At 36.5% G+C, this 26258-nt stretch overlaps 1 protein-coding gene across 1 annotated transcript in view; it reads right to left on the bottom strand.

Moving 5' to 3' along the window:
• HMCN1 (hemicentin 1) overlaps nt 1–26258 on the bottom strand; it is a 487037-nt gene that overhangs the window by 338989 nt on the left and 121790 nt on the right. Inside the window, exons 3-4 of the mRNA XM_021682591.1 lie at nt 9318–9476; nt 7908–8030 (exon numbers count right to left, since the gene is read on the bottom strand). Coding sequence (XP_021538266.1) covers nt 7908–8030; nt 9318–9476 — 282 coding nt within the window. The remainder of the gene's footprint in view (nt 1–7907; nt 8031–9317; nt 9477–26258) is intronic.

Below are 26258 nucleotides of genomic sequence, written 5' to 3'. Positions count from 1 at the left end.
TCACCTCCCTTCTTTTTCTCTGCAGGGAAAAAGTGTCACCTAGTGTCACCCAAGGATACTGTCTGCTTTTGTCTCCTCTCTATAGCTGCAATTACACAATTTGACTCTAGAATGACTGGCAGGAGAACAGATTTTTTTCTCTTTGGGCCTTTGCATAGAGTGCTTATTATAGTAGTTGTAGTACTGCTTTATTGGTCATTAATATGGTTAAATGAAGCCATGTGTACTTTACGTTTCCATTTGTTTAGTTAAAACAAAAAATACATACTTAACTTATTGTTTAAAAAATTTCTATTGCCCATAGGCCTGTGAGGCTTAGAGAAATGTACTCAGCCTAGCACCTGGAACATAATAAGCATTCTGTAAGGCTAACTATATTATTAAGATTAGTATTGACGTTAGTATATTCACAAAATAAGCAGTTAAACCCTTTACCTTTCAACATTTTATTGTGATGTGAAGATAAGAAAAATGACAAATATAAGGAAATTGTAAAAGTCTGAGAATCATACAAAAGTCAACAGTAGTCCTGAGTCCATTCTCCTTCAGACATTTATTTGTAAAGTTGGGGCTCACCAAAATACCTCTGTCCTTCTGAGCACTCTGTAGGGTAAGGGTACACCCAGGACCTACAATCAAAGGAAAACTACAGGTGCCCTCTTTGGCAAAGGAGCCATTCCTCTCCTAAGAACCTTCAGGCTGGGTGATTTCTATTCTCCTGGGTCTCTATTCAGCATACTATAGGTATTCCTTATTTTATTTAAACCTCGTGACAGTCCTGTGAAGTAATTAATGTGCCTGATTTCACATGAAGAAACAGTCTCAGAGAACTTATACAAAGCTACATAAATCTAAAGACAGAGAGGTCATTCAAACACTGGTCTCCCTATTTTTAAAGCCCCAGAATTTCCCACTATAGTATACTGCCTTTGGCCATCTTGTCACAGATGGACCCTTAATATCTATTTCTTTGTTTTAGGGAAAATTCTAAAAGAGGCTGATGGAATATTTTGACTAACATGTATCAGTAAATAAAAATATTAGCAGTTAATATTTATTGATATGTTCTAAACACAACAGCCATCTGAGGTAACTATCACTCTTTCCATTTTACAGATGAGGAAACAGAGACAGAAAAACCAGGTAACTTGTCAAGGTTGCATGGCTGGGATATCAGCCATGTTCCTAGAGCCTAGAGCCTTGACTACCTACCACACAATACTGCTTGTGCTGGATAGTTTCATTTTGCCCCTCCAGATCCATTCTCTACCCTTGTCCGTTAGGCTCTGTGCCCTGGGACACTGACCTTTATGAACTACTTCCATAGGGCTCCTTGGTCTCTCAGCTTCCAGTTAGATTGAGGAAAATTAAAAGGCACCTGGACATGAAAACCATAAGGAATTGAAAGGGATGAAGAAAGTGGGGATGGATATTTGTTCCTCTGGCTCCATCCCTCTGGGCTGCAATTTGCCTACCACATGCCATCACTACTCATGAGCCCTCACCCTTGGTCTCCCTGGGTGTTGGCCCAAGCTCTCTCTTCCATTGTTGCTGGACTCTTGGTGCTTCAGCATCCTCTGTTGGCTGCCCTTAGCCCTGCCCACATCTTGCTAAACTGTAATTCATTAAACTCTCTTTGCCCCTGTTGAGTGAGTTATCTAACCATTTTCTGCCCAGATGACTGCTGACACCCTGCCTCTATAATAGATGGCATCATTCTTGTATTATTCCTTAGAGTAAAAATTCTGGGATGACCTCCCCTCTTCCCTTGATGTTGTAAGAAAATTGATAATAAGATCCCAGAGCATGCAGACCTTAGCAGGTGTTGGGACAGTTTTGCCCAGGAGGCAGGAGGGTTTGGACCCAAGGTTCCTAATGTCCTGGACTTTCACCTCTCTGCCACTTATTCAAAGAAAGAAAAAGGTATTTCAGTGTCTTTTCAGCCCCTGATAAAGTAGAGGGCAGTAAATTTATTTTTTAAAAAAGATTTATGTGTATATATTTTAGAGAGAAAGAAAGAGAGGAGGGGCAGGGGGAGAGTGAAAATCCCAAACAGGCTCCACATCCAGTTTAGAGCCAACAGGGGGCTCAATCTCATGACCCTGAGATCATGACCTGAGCAAAACCAAGAGTCAGAGGCCTAACCCAGGTGCCACCCAGGTGCCCCAAGGATAGTAAATTTACATCAAATGCCCAAGTCTATTGCTAAGAGATAGAAAGGGCAGGGGGAAATGGGATCTGCAGTTTTATTACTTGAAAAAATATACATTAAAAAAACAAACAGGTAATATTTTTTCAAAGTCTTATTATGTGCTAGTAGTACTACTGAAACTTCCCAATTTGCTCAATCTTCTGTGGTTTGTGCTATTATTTATCCTGTCTTATCAATGAAGAAACTAAAGCAGAGGGGAGGTAAATAACTTACCCAGGGTCATGAATCTAGTGAGTGGTAGAACTGTGTTCAGACTCAGAGAGTCTGGCATTAGACACCCCCTGTCTACTCTCACCAGCCATGGCAGCAGTTAGGATCCTGAGGAACACGGGGTGTGCTCTGGTCTCCAGTGAGCTCCATGGTCCTCCTTGAGTGAAGTCTCTGACTGTTTGAGTTGCTGGGGTTGCCTTCATTGAGCTACTATGACCTTATACTGTCATTATATTCCCTCTCCTACCTCTAGGCTCCGTGAAGACAGGGACAGGATCTTTTTTTTTTTTTTTAAAAGATTTTATTTGACACAGAGAGAGAAAGACAACACAAGCAGGGGGAGTGGGAGAGGGAGAAGCAGGCTTCTGGCCGAGCAGGGAGCCCGATGCGGGGCTCGATCCCAGGACCCTGGGACCATGACCTGAGCCGAAGGCAGACGCTTAATGACTGAGCCACCCAGGTGCCCCATAGGGACAGGATCTTGTTGGCCTTTGCTGTCACCACTGATTAGTGTGGTGACTGGCATCAAATACAGCGAATATTCATTGAACAAATTAAGGAGGCTGAAATTTCTAACTTTCCTGACAAAACTACAACCCCTTAAGGGGTTAATATCCAAAATATATAAAGAACTTATATGACTTAACACTAAAACAACAAATAACCTAATTAAAGAATGGGCAGAGGACCAGAATAGAAAATTTTCCAAAGAAGATATACAGATGGCCAAGGCGTACATAAAAAAAGTCTCAACATCACTAATCATCAGGGAAAAGCAAATCAAAACCACAGTAAGTTATCACTTCATACCAGTCAGAATGGCTAGTACCCAAAAGACAAGAAATAACAAGTGTTGGGAAAGATGTGAAGAAAAAAGAACCCTCCTACACTGTTGGTGGGAATGCAAACTGGGGCAGCCACTATGGAAACCAGTATGGAGTTCCTCAAAAAATTAAAAACAGAAATACCATATGATCCAGTAATCCCACTACTGGACCCAAAGAAAATAAAAACACTAACTCAAAAAATATATGTACCCCTATGTTTATTGCAACATTATTTACAATAGCCAAGATATAGAAACAACCCAGGTGTCTATCATATATATATATTATATATTTTTTATATGTATAAAATATACATATATATTTTCCCAGCCATAAAAAAAGAATGAGATCTTGTCATTTGCAACAACATGAATGGATCTTGAGGGTATAATACTAAGTGAAGTAAGTCAGAGAAAAACAAATACCACATGATTTCACTTATATAGAGAATCTAAAAAAACAAAACAAATGAACAAATAAACAAAACCAGACTCTTAAACACAGAGAACAAACTGATAGTTGCCAGACGGGAGGTGGGTGGAGGGAATGGGTAAAATAGATAAAGGGAATTAAGAGGTTCAAACTTCCAGGTATAAAATAAATAAGTCACAGAGAAGAAAAGCACAGCATAGAGAATATAGTCAATAATACTGTAATAATATTGCATGGTTATAGATGATAACTACACTCATCGTGGTGAGCACTGAATAATGCACAGAATTGTCAAATCACTGTGTTGTAACCTGAAACTAATATAACATTGTATGCTAATTTTACTTAAATTTAAAAAAAAAATCCATCCTCTGATGAAAACAGAAGTGGAAATCACAGGCAGGGACTTATGGTGGCTAAGAGGACTATCTCAGGAGAAAGACTGAATATGTCGCCTAAATTTAAACACTTAGCAGCAATTTAACCTCGAGCAAGATGCTCTGCCTCCCTATGCTTCAGTTCCCTAATCTGTGAAATGGGGCTTATGATCATGCTGTCTTCCTTACAGGCTATGGTAAGGATTAAATGAAATAAAATTAAAGTCTTTTTTTTTAAAGATTTTATTTATTTGAGAGAGAGAGAAAGAGTGAGCACAAGCAAGGGAGTGGCAGGCAGAAGGAGAGGGAGAAGCAGACTCCCCGCTGAGCAGGGAGCGGAACACAGGGTTCAGTCCCAGAACCCTGGGACCATGACCTGAGCCAAAGGCAGTCGCTTAACCGACTGAGATACTCAGGTGCCCCAAAATTAAAGTCTTGTCGAATGGCCATATCAAGCACTCGATCATTCTCAGTTGATACTAGTATTATTTTCTTAATCACAGGGTGATTGCTGAGAGAAGGAAAGAATTGTGGGAGCCTTCCATGTTTAATACAGAACGAGGGTAGAACAGAATGTGCCTCTGCCAAACAGAGCAACACAGAGACCGCTCCCAAAGAAAGCACTAAGTGTTCATAAGGAACACTGGCATTAAAACATCCTACACCACAGACTTGCAAGTTACATGATAAGACAGTCATTAAGATTTATTGAGAGGGCGCCTGGGTGGCTCAGTTGGCTAAGCAACTGCCTTTGGCTCAGGTCATGATCCCAGGGTCCCGGGATCGAGTCCTGCGCATCGGGCTCCCCTGCTCTGCGGGGGTCTGCATCTCCCTCTCCCTCTGCCTGCCACTCCCCATGCTTGTGCACTCTCTCTCTCTCTGAGTCAAATAAATAAATAAAATTTTTAAAAAAAGATTTTTGAGAGACTTCTAAATATCATTTAGCTCCTTTAAAAAAAATTATTTGACAATTATTCCTTTATTTAATAAAACTTCCTTCTGATATAATACAGTCCACTATGTAGCATTACTTACAAGTGGGGAATAACACCAATCCATAGGGCTAGGATATCCAGGTAGAAAGTTTTTCTGGGGGGGGAACAGAGGAGATGGAAGGGGAATGTTTGAAGACATGAGTTGGGAGAGGTAGGGAGAAAGAATGTGGAAACTCAGAACAAGTAAATTATCCAATTAACAATGCATCTTTTGTGTTAGCTTCTTTGATGCAAAAATACAACATCTGTGGGTAACTTTGATATTTCAAAGTTGGATTTTTCTTATACCTAAGGAAGCATTAACTAGACCCATTAACAATAACTCAGTTTACAAAGAAATGGAGGAGTAAGGCTTTTAGTTCCTTTTCCAACTTCAAAGGTGAATTGTTTAGGTACATCCTTGAGATGTGTCATAACTTGTGTTTCCAAAATGTAGTACCATACAATGATTTATAGACCACTGATGCCCAGCCAAATAATTTCTTCACTTTGGTTTCTTTTATGTTAAATAAAGATGAAAGATACTCAATTATTATTTTTTTAAAAAGCGGGAAGAAAGAGGAAACCTCAAGTTATCTCAAGAGAGAACTGATACAAAATATACCCCACTAGGAAACTGATGAACTAGGTTAAGAGGATAAGATGCAATTACCTTTAGAAATAGATGAAAAATCACTCGAGTAAAATGAAAGGACTCAGCTCATGTGTGGCTTCCCTGCAGTTCTCATCTCTGTTAAGAGTGTAGCTCTCACTATAGCATCTATTTTTCCTAGAGTTTATAATGTTTATATAATAGGAGAATTTTGAGTAATGAGAAAAGAGAAATCGCTAAACTATATGCTAAAAATTTTGCAAATCCAATTTTAACACTGTCATTCTGGTTTCTGTTAATAAAATCTTCCACCATCATAGCTTTCTTTAAGAGAAACATTGGCTTATACTGTTTCCAGTAACCCCTTAAAATATCCTTTCTCACACAGGAAACAAGAAAATCATCTCTCCATCCTTTTCCCATTTGAGTAAATTTATTTCCTAGAAACAGCTAGCCATCTGGTTTCTAACAAACATAGTGGCACAATTTCTCCACTTTGAAAGCAAAATAACAACATAATGACGATTATAAAAATACTAGTTAACATTTATTGGGCATTTACCCTGTACCAGACCTCGCTTGAAACATTTTACACACATTATCTCATTTAATCTTCTAAAGACTTTCCAAAATGGATAATTCTGTTATCCCCATTTTACAAATTAGGAAACTGGAGCTAACAAAAACCATGTCACAAAGGAATTCTTATCAGATAGGATGCATTTATCTTTAGGTAACTAAATGCTCAACTCTAATTGGTGTAGGGAAAAATATCATTTCCTTAATTCTGGAGGCTTAGCAGTAGGATGGGATTTGAGTGTTGACTTAATCCAAATTCCCCTTATATTTATTTACTCCTCAGAACTGTATGAAGATGGCTGCATCGGGTCTGGGATTCACATCAATACAGGATAATACCTAGAAGAGCATTCTTCCAAGTTGCCCCTAGCTAAATTCCTCTTGAGTCTCAGTGGCCCAAAGATGACCTTTCTTGAACCAAATGGTGAAGGGGTTGGAATTGCCATAATTGACAGCTAAATTAAAGCTCATTCCTGCTGGCATTGAACTCCAATTTCTAAAAATGGACAATTTCAGGAATGCTTCTCTCTAGTCCTAGACTAGTTAAGCTAAATTCTACTTAAGCTATTAAATAAAAGTACCAAAAAGGAGAAAGAATTGTGGCAGACATGTCTCAAACACTGTTTTAGAAAATATCAATATTTTCTTAGTATATAAGTTATTGATTTTATTACCATAAAAGTTTTCAGTTAACTATATAGTTACTTACTTATAGTTTTTACTTTTATTTTTTTTAAGATTATTTATTTATTTGAGAGAGAAAGAGAGAGAGAGAGATTGATTAAGAGAACTAGTGGCAGGAAGGGCAGAGAGAGAAGCAGACTCCCCACGAGCAGGGAGCCCGATGTGGGACTTGATCCCATCATGACCTGAACCAAAGGCACACGCTTAACTGACTGAGCCACCCAGGCACCCACAGCTTTTTACTTTTAATCTTAGATATCAAATGTCATTAGAATTTTGCTCAATAACCTTTTCATATTCTACTTCAGTGAACCATCACACCTTGTGTTACCAGTTATCCAAAAGTTGTGCATCAGAAATACAATGAATCGTGGATCACTACATCAAAAACTAATGATGTGGGTGCCTGGGTGGCTCAGTTGGTTGAGCAACTGCCTTAGGCTCAGGTCATGAGCCCGGAGTCCTGGGATAGAGTTCCTCATCAGGCTCCCAGCTCGGCGGGGAGCCTGCTTCTCCCTCTGAGCCTCTGCCCTCTCATGTTTCTCTCTCTCTCTCTCTCTCTCTCTCTCAAATAAATAAATAAATAAATAAAATCTTTAAAGAAAAAAAAAAACTAATGATGTATTGTATGGTGACGAACATAATAAAATTAAATTAAAAAAAAAAAAGAAATACAAATTGACCTTCCTAACAACAAGAACTACAAAAATTTCCAATTCCCAGTGAATGAATTTTAAGTACATTTACGCTTAAATCTAAATAACATGTCAGTATAGAATAATATAATCCAGAAACTAATAAACTAATACTATATAAATCTATGCTTCCCCACATTGCTTTAATGCCTTTATTGACCTGTGGACTAGGGAAAAAGAAAACAAAAAAACAAAACCTCTTTGCAAACTGTTTTTGAAATCAAATCTGTCACAATTAGGTTGGCCTAACTAATACCTTAGTAAGGTAGTTAGTAATAAAGTAGACCCACATTATCAAACTGACCTCATTAACTTGTTTTTTGTCCAGGTGGAACACTTGGCCAGAACTTGTAGAAGCAATTTCTTCATAGACTTTATATCCAATATGCCCCCTGTCATCACAATCTCCAGTGAGCACAAATACCACCTACGATTTTTTTAAAAAAAGAAGACAATTTAAAGGGTTTTCAGAAATCAATATGTATTTATTGAGTACCTATTACGTGTTAATATGCTACTAGTAAAGTGGAATATATACATCATACATATATAATATACATAAACATATACATTTATAAATGTATATAATACCCTACATACATCATATATATTATATATTTCTCCCTATATCCATGCACTTTGCAAAAGATTTTGAAAAGAACATGTCTAAACTAGCCTACTGGTCTCAAAAAAGGGTGAGAAGCCTGTAAGGCAGAGCCAAGTCACCCTAGAGATCAGCCTAGATAAGTCAAACTCAAACTCTACCCAGACACACAAGTGAGCAAGTCTCACCTAGATCAACAGAGCCCTGTAAATATGTGAGAAATAAATGCTTATAGTTTTAAGCCATTGAGAGGTAGAACTGTTTAGTATATAGCAATAGCTAACTGATACAATAAATAACTCTGACTCAAAACAAGATTCCACATAGGAGGTGACATTTGAGACATAGGTCTATGTTTTTGTCAGTTAAAAAGATAAGATGGTAAGAAGAACCTTCATTAATCCCCATTTTCTCTCTGTATTAAAAAATAAGGTATTAATATGTACAAATATTACATATAGATTTAATATGTTTAAATTAAATGCCACATACATATTGGAATACATATATATACATCAATAGTTGTAATTATTGACATTTGCTACACAAAGTATAGTTAAAGAAGAGAGGCAACCTCTCACATGCCATATAGGTATACCTTGTTTTATAGCACTTTGCTTTATTGTGCTTCACAGATACTGTGTTCTTTATAAATTAGAGGTTTGTGGCAACCCTGCATTGAACAAATCTATCAGCACCATTTTTCCAACAGTATTTGCTCATTTCATGTCTCTGTGTCACATTCTGGTAATTTTTGCAATATTTCAAACTTTTTCATTATCCGTATATTTGCTATGGTGATTTGTGATCAGTGAGAATGACTTGCTGAAAGCTCAGATGATGGTTAGCACTGTTTAGCAATAAAGTATTTTTTAAGTAAGGTGTATATATTGGTTTTGTAAGACATGATAATACTTCACCCTTAAGAGAGTACAGTATAGTATAAACATAACTTGTATGTACACTGGGAAGCCAAAAAATTCATTTGATTTTAGTGTGATATCTGCTTTATTGTGGTGGTCAGAACTGCACCCACAATATCTCCAAGGTATGCCTAAATTCCTTCCAGCTGTATTCAGATAGAAAATCTGGGGGCTGATTCCTACTCACTTGTGACTGTTTCTGTTGGATAAGCTGGAGCACCTCATGAGTGAACTGATAATCCTTGGACCGTGCATCAGTGAAAACATAGATGAAAGAGCCAGGAAGAGAAATTTCCAAGGCAATTTTTATAGCTCCAATACTCATTTCTGGACAATCACCACCACCCTGTTGAGGAGCAGAGAAAAAAGAATGCAATTATTTCATCAACAGAAAAGAAAATATTTTAGTTATGACAAGTTGCTTTAGAAGCTCTAGAACTAAACAAGTTCTCTTCACATTTATTTTCTATCAGTTTGCCACTGAATTCATCACTTTGCTTATCAGGAGATGGAAGATAGAAAAACGTGTATTCAGACCTGTACCTCTGAAACAAATAATACATTATATGTTAAAAAAAAAAAAAAAAGAAGATGGTAGGAAGGGAAAAATGAAGGGGGGGAATCGGAGGGGGAGATGAACCATGAGAGACTATGGACTCTGAGAAACAAACTGAGGGTTCTAGAGGGGAGGGGGGTGGGGGGATGGGTTACCTTGGTGATGGATATTAAAGAGGGCACGTTCTGCATGGAGCACTGGGTGTTATATGCAAACAGTGAATCATGGAACACTACATCAAAAACTAATGATGTAATAATGTATGGTGATTAACATAATAAAATAAAATTTAAAAAAAAGAAAAATGTGTATTTATAAATTATAAATTCACCCCAAATACACAAAATAATAGAAATTGTTACATACTTTTCACCTAATTAAATGTTGATTCACTATCCCATTCCCTCACACGACTATTTCATACATCCCTCTTTTCTTATCCCTTATTTGATGACCTTCTTTTTACTGTACTGAGAGTAGCAATCAGAAGAGAACTTCCATGAACTCCCACCACGATATCTATTAACCTAGCCACATGCCCTGCCTTTACAGCGAAGGGATCATTTGGGCATAGCTAAGGCTAACTACTCACATGTACCTAATCAAAAACACAGCTCCTGTAGCTATTCCCTCTCTCTACTCCATTGCCAACATTCCTCTTTTACTGGATCATTCCCACCTGCAAACAAACATACTGGTATATATCTCAAACCTCAAGTTTTTGCTCAAATGTTACCTATCAGAGAAGCCTCCCATGACCACCTTATATAAAATACACACTCTCTGTCACTCTTTTCATTCTGCTTCATTTTTCCTACTAACACATGATCTCTGTGTTTTATTTCCTACTTGAATAGGCTCAATATATTTTCCTAAACAATAATAGTCCGCATCCTAAGAATTCTTCTCATATTTATTTCTTTCAAAATTATATGGATTTATAGATAAAAGTATAAGTATGCTGTATTTATAGTTTTATATATTTTAAATTTAGGATTATATCCTCCTTCTGTTCCATGTCATCAATGTTCTTCAAAATCACAGGTTCTAATGATTGCATAATATTCTGCCTATATCCCATAATTTAGTTAACCATTTCTCTACTATTGATTATGCTCTTTCAAATTTTCCTCTATTATTAAATATATAAATACAATTATATATATATATATATTTATATAAAATGTCTGATTACTTCCTTAGCATAGATGTCAATAACTACAGGGCCAAGGAAATGGACTTTCAACCAGTATGTTTTGAGCAATCAATAACCACTAAACACCCTGCTAGGATTTAGACATACAAAGATGAATAATAAGCTAAAGTATCTTGTCCTTAAGGAATTCATGGTCTAGAAAAGACAATCAAATAAAAAGCAAGAGAGCTTGGGGTTATAGGGGGGCCTTATGGTTCTATAGCCCACCAGAATTCAGTAAGTAAGAGCTCTTTTTCAAAAAGAAAATAATTACTTGATGAAAGGGATAAGGTTTTTTCTTTAAACTCTGGAGATTCTACTTGATTCTCCTACTGGGGCTTTTCCCAGGCTTCAAACAGTCTCAGATTGTGATACAATATCCTGAACACCATAGATATAATCAGGGTCAAAAGAGCCAGGCATTTGAACTGCAGTTTGGACAAACTGAAGAATCTTTTCTTGCTTTGGATCTCACTCAAAACTTACAAGCTGGGAGTACCATTTATTAAATGAGTTGGAACAGAGCCCCAGTTGTTATAAAATGCTTCTAAAATTGAGACACCCATGAAATATTATGTCACTTTCTTAATGGTAGGGGACTGAACACTGTAGTAATCTGATCTTCACTTCTGAGAAGATGTCAGCTGAAGACTCCCAGAAAGTTTACTCACTTAACAGTCCTTTCTATCTTTGCAGAACTTATCACCTATCCAGCATTACTTATGTGTATGTTCGTGACATTTAGTTTAGCAGATAATACTGTTCTCAAAAACTTGTATACTTCTATCTTCAGACTGTACTTACCTTCCAAATTCTAATTTTACATCTTTTAAAGATTTATTTGGGGGGGACAGTGTGCAGGGCCCCATTTGGGGCTTGAGCCCACAACCCATGAGATCATGACCTGAGCCAAAACCAAGAGCCAGATGTTCAACCAACTGAGCCACCCAGGCACCCCCAATTTTACATTTTCAATTGCTTGTTAAACATCCACTGCTATGGCACCTGGGTGGCTCAGTCAGTTAAGTGTCTGCCTTCAGCTCAGGTCATGATCCCAAGGTTCTGGGATAGAGCCCCATGTTGGGCTCCCTACTCAATGGGGAGTCTGCTTCTCCCTCTGCCTCTGCCCCTTCCCCCCTACACATGTGCTCTCTTGCTCTCTCTCTCTCTCTCTCAAATAAATAAATAAAATCTTAAAAAAAAAAATCTCCTAGATATTCTATGGGTCTCCACAATTCCACGGGTCTAAAATAGAACTCATTATATTTTCCCCAACCATGTCTTCCCTATTTTTGTTAATCGAACTACCTGCCTCCATATTCAGGTTAAAACCTAAGTCATCTTGACTCCTCCCTCTTCCTTCACCTAATCAGTGGTCAAACTACTTCCATCATGAATCAGTCCCCTCCCTTCCTCCTTACTTCCTACAATTCACTCTTCTTATCATTGATTTTGTTACAAGTATAGTCTCCAATCTAACCTTCCGCTCTGCCTACCACCAAACTTTATTTTTCCTGCAGTAAAGAGCTGTCTGTATCATGTTCCTACTTAAAATCTTTCACTACTTGTGTTGGATCAAATTCTCTTTCTAGTTTCTTATCTCCTACTGCTCCCTCTTCATAAAATGCTTCCTTTAGGCTAAGACTACTTCCTGTTCTTTAAATATGCCCCTTTCTTTACACTGTAATGCCTTTAGTACTTTCATTCATCTTTCCACTGCTCCATTTCCACCATCAACACTCCTCATCAATATATGCATGGCTAGGGGTGCCCAGGTGGCTCAGTCGGTTAAGCCTCTGCCTTCAGCTCAGGTCATGATCCTGGGATCGAGCCCTGCACTGGGCTCCCGGCTCTGCAGGGAGTCTTCTTCTCCCTCTCCCCCTCCCACTGCTCATGCTCTTTCTCTCTCTCAAATTAATAAATAAAATCTTAAAAATATATATATGCATGGCTAAATTCTCCCATTTTCTATAAGCTCATTGATGGCAGTTACTGTGTTTTGCCGAGTCCTTAAGTCCTGAGTTCATAAAATTTGCTGGCATATAGTAATCACTGAGTAAATATTTGACAAATTGAACTATTTTCCTTCTAAGGTTGAGATGATATGCCTTCCCCTCTTTAAAATTTTCTCTTTTCTTCCAGTCAAAAAAACTTCTTCACTCTTCAGATTTACTTTAACATGCTTTATATTTCAATGATATAGTATGTTTTCCTCTGCATAGTATTTAGGGGGATTGTCGTGTGCTAAAAATTAAGCTAAAATGCTTAAATAAGCATTTGTGTGCTAGGAAGGTGGGAAATAGCTACTGGGCACATTAATAACTTTAATATATTACATAGGAATAATTCTTACTTGAAGCCAACTTTGCACATTTGTAATGAATATTCTGGACTGCTCAAAAAACTACATTCCTATTGTATTTTCAGAAGCTTAAACAAAAACATTCCTCAACTGTGCCTGACATCATGCACCTGAATGTGAATCACAATATAAAATTTACCCATTCCACAAGTCTTCTTTCTATGGGCCAAAAATCAGAACAGCTAAGAAATCTCCAGGGATATACACTAGGAATGACAAGAATGATAAACCTTGTCCAGTTAGTAAAGGACAGTCTTTGAGCCACTTGACTTGTGTTCAAATTAACTCTAAGAGGACCTAGGGATGCCTTAGTTCATATCAAAACATTACCCAGGAATAGACTCTAGAGACCATTAGAATCCTTGGAATTTACTCCAAATGAATTCATCCCAATGAGATCTCTCCATATCTTCAGACTCATACTAAAACTTGAAGGTAGCCTTAAAAAACCCATGTGTTGAAATGGAACCTCTAAACCTTTAATTAAGTACTTTTTCACCCTATAAGTTTGAATAGAGAAGTTTAAAACCACATCTTAATAAAACCTATAGGGTTAACAACATTTTCTATAAATATTGAAACCACCTTATTCTCCTGAAAACAGCACCTCTGTGAAACACAGAACCTCATATATAGTAAGCTTAACACTGGTTAACACCCAAAGGAAATGGCAAGATTTCATTCCTTTTGATGGCTGCATAATATTCCATTGTATATATATATATATATATATATATATATATATATATATATGTGGTATATATATATATACCACATCTTCTTTATCCATTCATCTGTCGATGGACATCTTGGCTCTTTCCATAGTTCGGTTATTGTAACGACGTGGATGGAACTGGAGGGTGTTATGCTGAGTGAAATAAGTCAATCAGAGAAAGACATGTATCATATGACCTCACTGATATGAGGAATTCTTAATCTCAGGAAACAAACTGAGGGTTGCTGGAGTGGTGGGGGGTGGGAGGGATGGGGTGGCTGGGTGATAGACATTGGGGAGGGTATGTGCTATGGTGAGCGCTGTGAATTGTTGTAAGACTGTTGAATCACAGACCTGTACCTCTGAAACAAATAATACACTATATGTTTTAAAAAAAAAAAATGAAGAAGATAGCAGGAAGGGAAAAATGAAGGGGGGGAAATCGGAGGGGGAGACGAACCATGAGAGACTATGGACTCTGAGAAACAAACTGAGGGTTCTAGAGGGGAGGGGGGGGGTGGGGGGATGGGTTAGCCTGGTGATGGGTATTAGAGAGGGCACGTACTGCATGGAGCACTGTGTGTTATACGCAAACAATGAATCATGGAACACTACATCAAAAACTAATGATGTAATGTATGGGGATTAACATAACATAATAAAAAAAAATTTTTTTTAAATTAAGAAAAAAATTAAGAATACCCAAAGGAAAGAGTGTGATGAGCTGACATAGCTGTAACTCCAGAGAATTTCACAAATATAATTGCAAATGAAAGGCATTCCTTTTATTTCTTGAACTCTTTTATATAGTACTCTCAAAACAAAGTCTTTGAACTTTTATGGAGATATTAACATAAAGTCTCAAAGCAGCCAGAAAATTGGGGAATGTCAAGTCAAAAGGAAACATTTTGATCCACGTATGTAAGAAACCCATACTGGATGTACTTATACATCCCTTAAGAGTGATTTGTGTAGCTTAGTTTTTTTCCTGCTGTGGAAATCAGTGTATTCTTTACAATAAAAATGATTATACTGCCCTGAATTTCACATTTGAAGAAACAGATTACATTATAATCATATTGACTACATAGCAATTCGATGTTGTTCTCAGGAATAACTCTTCTCTTTCCAAAATAGTACAATATCTTTAAATTATTACCTTTTTGCTTAGCTAGGTTAGTGGATAACTGAAAATTTAAAATAAATATTGACCAGTAATTTATATCTTAGTGAAACTGTTTGTCTATCTCACTGGGGATGTATGTTCTGGAAAAGAAAAATGTTTTTTTCCAAAAGAAGTTAACATATAATGTTATATCTTTATAAAAGCTCTCTATGTGATACTTGAGTTTGAATTTCTAATCATTTTAAATCATAAGTAATCACTAAAATTATCTAGAAAAGGAATACATTAGATATGAACTAAGACAATGGCCACTAACAAGCCTCAAGAAGTTATTGAGCATTTGAAATGTGGCTAGTGAAACTAAGGAACCAAATATTTTATTTTACTTTAATGAATTAAAATTTAAATTGAAAAACTAAAGAAGTACTAATTTTTCATACCAATGACAAGTTGATATGATAATATTTTGGACATAACTGAATTAAATATTAAAATTAATTTTAAATTTTTAAAAAATTACATACATCATATTTTTGTTGGACAGCTCTGCTTTAGAATGATACTTGGTTTTGTTATGTGGGCTTCATTCTAGACTGTTATTTGTAAGATTGTGACTTTGTTCTAAAGGTCTTCCATGAACTTTGCTTCCTGGCAGAAGTTATTAAAAACAAAATTCAAGTTGCTTTAATTTACTAAGGATCAGGAATCAAATGAAAATCTACTCCAAAAATCTATAAATTATTGTCTTTGTTCAAATATATATATACACAAAGTTTATAAACAAAGTTTTTGCACATCTGTATAAATATATTGAGATATATATTAGAAACTTGTCCCACAGGTTTGCTAATAGTCTTTCTCAAATCACTGACTGATCATCTGATTCTTAAACTAGTTTTGGCAGAAGAGGACTAAAGAGAATCATTGTCAAAATGTCCATATTTAAAAATAAACCTCACAAAATCAGATACTTTAGGTTGATTTGTGTAAAACTCATGCACAGATTTTTAAATTGGGGGCAATGGGATTTGGACCAAAACACTAAAAACAAGCTATTTTCCATAGTTCCAAACTTTAAAAAAGTAGCCCTTTAAAAAAAAAGTCTTAACATTTTATGTTTTGACTTGAATACCAAATGGAAAAAAAAGTAAAATAATATTCCATAAAACATCTATAATGGAGAAATTTAGAATTGATTAACTTGAATCTATGAAAAGCCTCATTAATTCAACACTTTTATTGGTAATAAGACACATTACTTGTATTAACTCAGTGGATATCTACTCTAAGTCAAGCACTAAGACAGTATTGTCACATACACTATGTTATCTACTCTTTACATCAGTTGAGGAGGTAGGTATCGTTTTTAGCACATTACCTTGCCAGAGCACTAAATCATGAAAACCACTTTCCTAGGGTCACATGACGACTAAGTGAAGGAGCAGAGACTGCAACTCAATTCTGCTTGGCCTGAGAGTTCATGCAAACTCCAGTGAGGCATTTTATTACCTTCATCAACTTCTGTGACTGCAAGCAAGTAGCCTGTCAGAGGAAAAAAGGTTCTCATTCTTCAAGATGTCCACAGAATATTGTTCATTTTTCTATTGTAGCATTTGTTGAGTTGTGTTGTAATTTATGTTTCCTCCCACTAGATCTTTGTTCCTTGAGGAACTCAGTAAGTGTTCCATTGTAGTTTGGTTAATGAAGGGATAAATGAATGGATAGTGAGTAAATGGGTGAATGAGACTGTGCAAAGGAATCTTGACACAATCTAGGCATGCTTTCTGTGTTAGCCTGAGCTTTACTCAAGCCTAGCCCATCTCCTTTCAAGTAATACAATTCCAGAGCTAAGTCTCCTAAAAGTACAAGTGCTTATATATGTATATTCTTAGTGGTATATAAAACTAACTCCCTGCAGTTCTTATATCTCTGTACCTCTCTCTGTCTCTTTGTCTCTTGGTCTCCCTCTCTCTCTCAATCCTGGCATGCTGTCAGCTTTAATACTTAATAAAAAAGAAAACAAACATGGCTATGGAAATATATCTCCTAAAACCACACAAACCTGCACACATACGAAAATGTAAAGTGAGAAGGGCCTGACTTAATTTTGTGTTTTTACTTGAACTCTGAAATAGAACTTATTTATATCAGTAGGCATATTCTTGCTCAGTATTTTGATATTCACTTTATCTTTATAATTTGACTGATGGTCACAATTTACTAAGCTGCCAAAGACACTTCAGATAGAAAAAAATGTGTACTGGAAAAACAGAAGCATGTGAACTTTTACAGTAAATGTTGCTCCTGGAATTAAAGAAAGAAAGAAAAAAAAACTGTAACCTCAGAGTTACAGTGATAATTGTGTTAAAAAAAATAAATTCCTGAAAAGCAAGATAAAATAAGAATGAACAGAAATCTTATCAGTCAAGGGAGTAATAAAACAGAGATTATCATGCTGTCTTTTCTAAATACAAGACAATGTGGGAGTGGCACTGAAATAAACTGAACCTTTAAACCCTGAGAGGAGTTGGAGAAAAATGAGGTCCCTATCCAAAACCTAATGGGAAAATGCTCATCAAACAAGGGCTCAGAGGACTATGAAGGCTAATCTCAGAGCAGGCCCTCACCCATCCCTTATTATTTCTTTCCTAGTCAATTCATACAATTCTAGTCTCATCATCCATTTTCACTGAACTACTGTTTATACCAGTTGTTTCCCAGATAAGCCTAACTCCAAGCAATGAAAAAATGAAACTTTTCTGGTAGGCTCATGCCTCAGTCCAAAATAAGTATTAGTGGCCTTATAATACTTACCCTTATTCTAATGTAACTATAACCTACTAAGCCTTGCTTCAAAGTCAGACTGTATTTTTCCTTCGTGTGAACACCCACTGCTCAAATGTCTTATTTGTGTCATTCATCCTTTACCTATAAAATTTAGGAATGAAACTCAGTCTTAAGCTGAACAAAAGTTTATAACCCTCAGTTCTCTTTCTTTTTTTTTTTTTTTAAAGATTTTATTTATTTATATGACAGAGAGAGACAGCGAGAACAGGAACACAAGCAGGGGGAGTGGGAGAGGGAGAAGCAGGCTTCCCACTGAGCAGGGAGCCCGATGTGGGACTCGATCCCAGGACCCTGGGATCATGACCTGAGCCGAAGGCAGACGCTTAACAACTGAGCCACCCAGGCGCCCCACCCTCAATTCTCTTTCTTAAAACACAGTTGTATGATTCTATGACCAGGAAAACAGAAGGTACATGTGGAAATCATTACATTGCATTGAACCTAAACTAAAGTTGCATCCAAGCAAGTATAAAATAAATCAGAATGACTGTAGAATCCTAATGCATTAGTGACATTTGGTCTTCATCACTTGTAGAAAATATGGCAGGGATATACTGAGGGATAATCGGAGTATTTCTTTTTTTTAAAAAAAGATTTTATTTATTTATTTGAGAGAGAACGAGCAAGGGGGAAGGGCAGAGGGAGAAGAAGAAGCAAGCTCCCTGCTGAGCAGGGAGCCCCATGCGGGCTGGATCCCAGGACGCTGAGATCATGACCTGAGCCGAAGGCAGATGCTTACCCGGCTGAGCCACCCAGGTACCCAATCACAGTATTTCAGAGCCCAAATTTCAAATCTCTATAATCAAAATAAAAGATATTACATTCCACGCAGTCCACCATGCTGCCCTTTACTAGTTTGGAGAAGGTGGAATCCAAATCAAGGCATCAAAAAACGGTTGACCTTGCTTTCAGATGCATTAAAAGCTAACAATTACAACCATTTCCAGGCTTTCAGATTATCACCTGTCAGTAGTAAGAGTCTAACTCTTCAACAACTGATCTTTCAATTTGTTAGAACTTTCATGTTTGGTCTTAGGAGGAGATTAGTTTACTTCAATTTTAAATAATCATAAAGGATACACTATATACCAGCCATTCAATATCTTGATTAATAAATCAGAAAATGATATGCCTTCATACTACTTAGAGAATTCCTTCCTTTGTCCTTCAACGATTCTGTACCTTTTTATTGTGACCTTTTCTTTTCCCACCAAATTAAGGCATTGCCCTGGTCCCTGGCTGGGATTCCTGATCTCTCCTAACATGACTTCCTTGTTTGCCCAGAGAGAAAGAGCCAGAAGAGGGCAGGGTTGTGGGCCTTGCAGCCACTCATCATCTGCTTATTCAAGGATTAGGCAGGCTTTCTTTCTCCTTGTTTTCCTTGGGCTATGACCCTTCTCTGTCTTTCCTTAGTACTCCTCAGATTCAGCCTGGCCACTAAAATCTCTGTCTTCCTTTCCACTCTAACACTCACATAATGGATTTTATATACTCCTCAGCACATTTCGTATTATCTTTGTTACTGGGTACTTGAAGGAGATTATAATGTTGTGATTGTGTAATGTGTGTTTTATTTTATGTGTTAAAAATGTATTTATACTGCTTATGTAATTTTAGGTCTTGGCAAAAAAAAAAAAAATATCAACACGATGCATTTTTACCAATAAAATCATTATAATTTATGAACATTATAATTTACAGGGAAGTTTGAGATAGATGAATTGTATGGGTTGTTTTAGAGCTAATAGTCATTAAACAAAACTTGTGAACTAAGATCTAGATTATCTCACAGGAGGAGACTCGTATGTATCAACAGACTAGATAAATGAGGGTTTTCAAAATTCAACATGAATATAGAAGGATAGAGACCTGGTTTAAAGTTTATATGAGGAAATCTGACCTACTGAGCTGGTGACTGCACCTGAATTCAATAATATGATACGACTGCCAAAGCCCGGGATCAGCCTCAAACACCAAGACAGGCTCCAGGACACGGCTCCAGAGGAGGACCCCATGTATAATCTGGTGATGAAGACCAGTGCTATCAAATCCCTAACTGGGCTTAGTTCATTTCAAATTCTGACATCTGATGGAATAATTGGACAAATAACAAAGTTAATACCAATACCAAGACTCCACAATTCTTCCTGACACTTTTTCAAGGCCTAAGAATAAAGGCAGCTTCTTGAGAACTGCTCTTGATCAATTTGGATTGAGAAGAAACTCTTAATTTCCCATACATTCATTTTGCTCAACATGAGGTTGATAGTTTTCTCTAGGAGTTCTGGTTTTATATCAAGAAACATTCTCCCAAGGAAAACATTTTGACCTCCGTCCTTACCATCACCTAAAAACTGACAAAATCAGATGCAGTATTTATTATGGGGAATAGTTATCCTTTGGTTGGGTAATGAGCATGTATGAGGTGAATCCAGCCATCACGGGTCAGTGAATTCCTCTTCTTAAATGTTATTTTGTCACATGTAACTGCATTATTTACTCTGCAATGACTCCTGTGTTTACCCTTTGGAACATTCCCACACATGCACACTTTGAAAAGAAAATTAAGATTTCTATCATCATAATCCATACCCACCTCTTTCTGGTCTATATTCTGCTTTGAAAAAGTAATCTAATAGAATACTCTTCTATACTCTCTTTCCTTTGAAGTACACATATGAAAGATTGTTAAGAAATCATCTAGCTTTTTGCTTCTGGATAGGGTATCAGGGTGGATAGCTAGAAAAGAGCCAAGCATTTCTACACAGGGCCATCCATTCTCTTTACTCCCTGAGGATTTAGGATTAATTGTCCCTCAGAGAATTCAAATGGTCTAGCAGAAAACTCCAGCAGCAAATCAAAATTTTAAAAGGTGCTTCGTTCAAACTTCAAGAAGTTTCAACTTTAACAATAAAAATAATCAAAACACCACCTACAAATACAACTACAGTATGAATACTACTTTTCAATCCCCTAAAGGGCATCTTGTCCTTATATCTCTCCAAGGTGTTTGTGAGGTGACACTTAAATAAGCTTACCAGAGTAAGTAGTGAGAACATATGCAGAGCAACAGGAACAATTTTTATTTATAATTAACTTTGTCATTTGCTACTCAGTAAATTTAGGTGAGCCAATTACTCAAAGTGATCAGAGGTAGCAGTGAAAGCCAAAATTTTCAAGGAATAAATTCATTTCATTGAGGATGAGACCAGCCCTAGACCTACATCTGTCTTTAATTCTCTACACCCCTACTTTGAAATAAAATACAAAGACAAATTCTATAAATAAATGTCAATTTGATTAGATTAATTAGGTTATTTAAATCAATATTTAGAAAGAAAGTAGCAGAATGATAAAAAGGACACCAGCTCTGGCATTAAAAACCTCCAGTTTTGAGACCAGCTTTGGTCCTTGCCAATTTGGTGACCTGATGAAGTCTTGCTACCTAGTAATACCCCAAAGCTTGAGTATCCTCATTTGTAAAAAGGAATATTACTATTTGTGTGGGTGTGAATTGAGAGAATAACTTTAAAATACATGCAAAATCACAAGGCACATATTCCACAATTGCTGGTCATTTATGGCAGGATTACTTGGTGATTATTTCCCTTAAAAAAACTCTGGGGTACTACAGGTAGTAATAATAGCTAACATTCCTCAAGCCCTTACTTTGGGCCAAACACTGGTTCTACTATTCTTGAAGCTTTTACATGTATTATGAGTTACATGTAATGGACTCCGTATCTCACCTTCTTCCCTTAATTAAATATAAGCCATTCCTCCTGTAAAAGTGAATTTATACACTTCTATATATATGCATTTGTAAGAAAGAAAACTTAAATAGAAATAAAAGCGGCTGTCTTCAGTTGAATCATGTCCAATACCAAAAATGTAAATCACATCTTTCATAGTTTCAGTGTGTCTATATCTGCAGTTTATTATGGTCTTCCCTTTTCTTTTCTAGTCATTTTTTTTTGCTTTTTCTTAATTTCTTTCTGTTATACATCAGTTTGGTTTTTAAAATTCATATAGATTGTCCTATAAATCTAGAAATAAAAAACATACTTTTACATAGTAACATGATTTAGAATATGAGAAATTAGATAAAGTGTATACAAAATTGTCATCATAAATTGCTCTTCTAAAATCAGCACTATCTTGGGGTGCCTGGGTGGCTCAGTCATTAAGCATCTGCCTTCGGCTCAGGTCATGATCTCAGGGTCCTGGGATCAAGCCCCGCATCGGGCTCCCTCCTCGGCGGGAAGCCTGCTTCTCTCTCTCCCACTCCCCCTGCTTGTGTTCCCTCTCTCGCTGTGTCTCTCTCTGTCAAATAAGTAAATAAAATCTTTAAAAAAAAAAAAAATCAGCACTATCTTGTCCTCCTCTTTTTAACCATCTTGGCCTGTCTGGCCATGGTTTCTCATACTCTCCTTTGGCAGTTAATCCTAACATCAGCTGTTCCTACACTACAGCAAAACATTTTTTTCCCTTAACCTCAGCCTGCTGCAGTTTGCCTATTTACCCTTCTATTTCTGTTAAAGAATTGCAATAATTGGACCTTACCCCCATCTTCTTCATAACTATCTTGTTGCTATGTGATGATGCTTTTCTAATATTTTTACTCTTATTCCTGCTTTTTTTAAGGTCTATTTTACTAATAGACTTTGCAAAGGGAAATTAAATTGTGTGTAAAGCGTTTCAGTTTTAGGGACCAACTATCTATGTGAAAAAAATGTATTTTTTTACAATAATCCTATTATTGTAAAACTTCCTTTTTCTTTACATTTCAAATGTTTGACTAACTGCTTTTTGTTCCTTAAAACAAAAACATATAGATAGGGGACGCCTGGGTGGCTAGTCGGTGAAGTATCTGCCTTTGGCTCAGGTCATATCTTCAGGGTCCTGGAATCAAGCCACGGGGTCAGGCTTCCTGCTCTGTAAGGAGTCTGCTTCTCCCTCTCTCTCTCTCTGCCTCTCCCCCCAGCACTGCTCCTGCATGCTCACACCCTCTCTCTCTCTCATAAATAAATAAAATCTTTAAAAAAAGAACATACAGATAAAAGGCTTAAAAGCATATCACTGCTATACCATTTTCTAAAAATCAGAAAGTTTTATAGTTTCCTATAAAGAATGTGACCTGAGACAGGACTTTGCACTGCATATTTACAAAGCTCTGTGTGATTTGAATACCATTTGTTGACATTTGTCTTCCCTTCTTTTCCCCAGAGAGAAAGCTCAGATACTTTTCAAGTTATTTCCTTGTATTCCAGATGAAAGATGATAAAGGAAAATGAAATTAATATTATAAATTTAATGATTTAAGTTTAGTGATTTTTTTTCTAAGTTTTTCTTGGAAAATTTTAAATTGCTTTTTAAGTTACCTATATCTCTATAAAGAAAAATAGCTAAGCCTAGTGTAATGTTAACGGTCAATTATTTAATTTACTTAAAACTAAATTTACTTTTCTTGTTTTCAAAATTATTACAAATGCAAAAAATTATTAACTTTAAAAAGATTTTTTAAAAGCTAAGTTAGTTTTAGTAGGATGCAATTCTTGTTGCTCATGATACCAGTGATTTGCGGGGAGGCACTAAAAATGGTAGAGGGGGACCTGAAGAGGGGTCTGGAAATTATATACAAAACAAAATTTAGTATCTCATACTAAAATTTTATGAAATTTGTAACGTTTAGTTTCTAGACTGATTTATGAAATAATACAATATTCTCTAAGCAAACACTGAAGAGAAAACAAAATACAGTCTTTAGGTGTTAAGTGATGATGTAGCCTAGAGTCTTTTCGTATTTGATCCTTACTCAAAGAAACTTTTTGCCATTCATTTAAAAAGAAATAATTCACTAGAAACTTCGAATCTTTGAAAGTAGGAAAAAAAAATAACCTCCCATGGTATCCCCAGTGCCTTTAACAATGTCCAATGTTGAATAAAGGGCAAAAGTAAATATTTGGTTTCTTCCCAAACTGGTTGTTCTACTTAAGCATCCTCTTGGATCCCAAGACAATGCAAAAATAAACCCCATAAGATGTAGCCAATCCAGAGAAAACCTCCAGAGAAATGTACAACAGCTTTCATTCCAGGAGAAAAGAAAAGAAAGATTATTTTCTTGAACAGAGATATGATACAACCCTATGGAGTGCCGTATCAGGCTCAATTCCAGAAGGTGATGCACCAGGGCTCTGGGGAGGGAATCAATGGAGTATAAGTCAGGAATCATGATCCTTCACCCTAGAGGCAAATGGAGCATAGAGAGTAAGTACACTCCTTGAAGATCCTTCAGAACAAAAGAAAGGGAGAGGCAGGAAATCAGGAAGTGCCCATGCCAGGTCTCACTGAGAATGTAGGGATTTTCATTCTAGCCAGATATTAAAGAATACAGTTCAGCTGTATTTCTGCATAGAAAAAAAAAAGTGAATACAGTAAATCCTTTCTTAATATTCTATCAGCTAGAAATCTCCATTCCTTGGCCCTTCTGAATCTCTATGTAATGAAAACTGATAATTAGGTTTTTAAGTTACCCTTTGTACCATCAAGTAAAGCTTAAATTATATTTGATATAGTTTTTACTGTTAAATATATATTTTTAAAAGAGGCTACCCTCATATAACACCCATTTATTCAACAGCTATTTAAGTCCACTCTAGTGCATATATCAGTTCATCCCACAGGTGGATCAGAGGCTCAATGAGAGCTACAAGGCTCTTGGTCACAGGAGCTCATGCATGGCAGAATAAGGCAACATAAAAATTTTAACAACCAGGGCAATACAATTTCTAATTCCTATGATCCATGTAAAGGATAGAAATTTTTATGGAAAAGATTTTTTTCAGAGGATCTGGACATCTAAAGTGGCAAAGAATTTGCTAGATGGAGAGACAGAAAAGTAAATTCTCAGTAAGTATCAAGAAATGACTAAAAAAGAATGAGATGGTATAAGAGAAAGGAAATGGAGGATTATTAGTGGAAAAAATCATCAGAATAAGCTTAGTAAAAGAGAAAAATAGCCAAGGGATAACTATAAAAATCTATTTATATTTCTTATGAAATATAGTTTATTTTAGTGTATAATTTAAAAACTATAGAGATAGGCACAATAAAAAAATCATGACTGAATACATATTTGGAATGCCAAGCTTTGGCTTTTTCACCCTATGCGCCAATTATGCTCATACCATGCACAGTTACAAATCAAGTCATTCACCCAATAGTGAAACCAAAGTATTAAACTTCAACTCTAATTTGGACTCTGTTGATTTGTATATAGTGGTATATTCAATCTTTCTTTCATTCATCAAAGAGTGAGCATGTTTTATATGCCATGCATTTTACTAGGGTAATGATGAACTAAATCAGACATGATTCTTCAATGTGAAATCCCAACGATGGAAAGAGGTAGTGAGATATGACCAAGCCTGGAGGACAGGGCAGGAGGACAGGGCAGGATCTCTGAGGAAGTGGTATTTAAGATTAGACTTTGAATACAGGATTTCAAACTAGGTTAAGGGAACATGGAAGTGAAGACAGGATGAAGGACAGGAACTTCCTATCCAAGGAGAAGAGCATGTGCAAAAATGCCACCAGGAGATGGGTGAGGATACACATATGGGGAGGCTCTATGTAAGGCCCTAAGACAGAGCCCAAGCCCAGAGGAGAGAGTGGCTCTACACAGGGCTGAAACAGAGACAGATCTCAGGTCACTCAAAATCTTGGGAAGAATTTGATGAGGTGGGGATGACTGCAGAGGATATTAGGGGGAAATGTTCAGAGATGTATTTTGAGATCATTTTGTTTGCAGAATAGAGAATAGCCTGGAAAATAAAAGCAAGAGTAAATGCAGGAAAATCACTTAGAAGCTTTTTTGATTTGTTTAGACTAAAGATATAGTAATTGGGGCTAGGGTAGTACCAACAGAAATGGAGAGAAGTCAACTGATATAAAAAATATTTAGAAAGTTAAAAACCAAGACTTGATGGTTTGGATGCTGGGGGAAAAGGGAGAAGTATATTAAGGATGATTCAGATTTTTTGGTAGTATAACCAAAATATTATAGGCATCATTCACAAAGATAACAAATAGAGGACAAAGAGCAAGGATTTAGGACCAAGGATGGAGCAATGGAAAGGGCATGTGGAGAGAAATGAGCTGCCCAGGAAGCTGAGGAAAAGTGGGAAGAAAATGAGAATGTAGGGAAGGGTGTATTTGTCAAAGACAACAAAAATGTCCATCTAATATGCTGATGACTGAAATGTTTCCACTGCATTTAACAAGACAGAGATCACATGTCACCAGCTAGAGCTACTTTGATGGTGTGG

Source organism: Neomonachus schauinslandi, chromosome 6 (assembly GCF_002201575.2).
Source record: "Neomonachus schauinslandi chromosome 6, ASM220157v2, whole genome shotgun sequence".
Taxonomy (NCBI): Eukaryota; Metazoa; Chordata; class Mammalia; order Carnivora; family Phocidae; genus Neomonachus; species Neomonachus schauinslandi.
The sequence above is the reverse complement of the archived record's forward strand: the minus strand, read 5'-3'. Positions and strand labels throughout refer to the sequence as shown.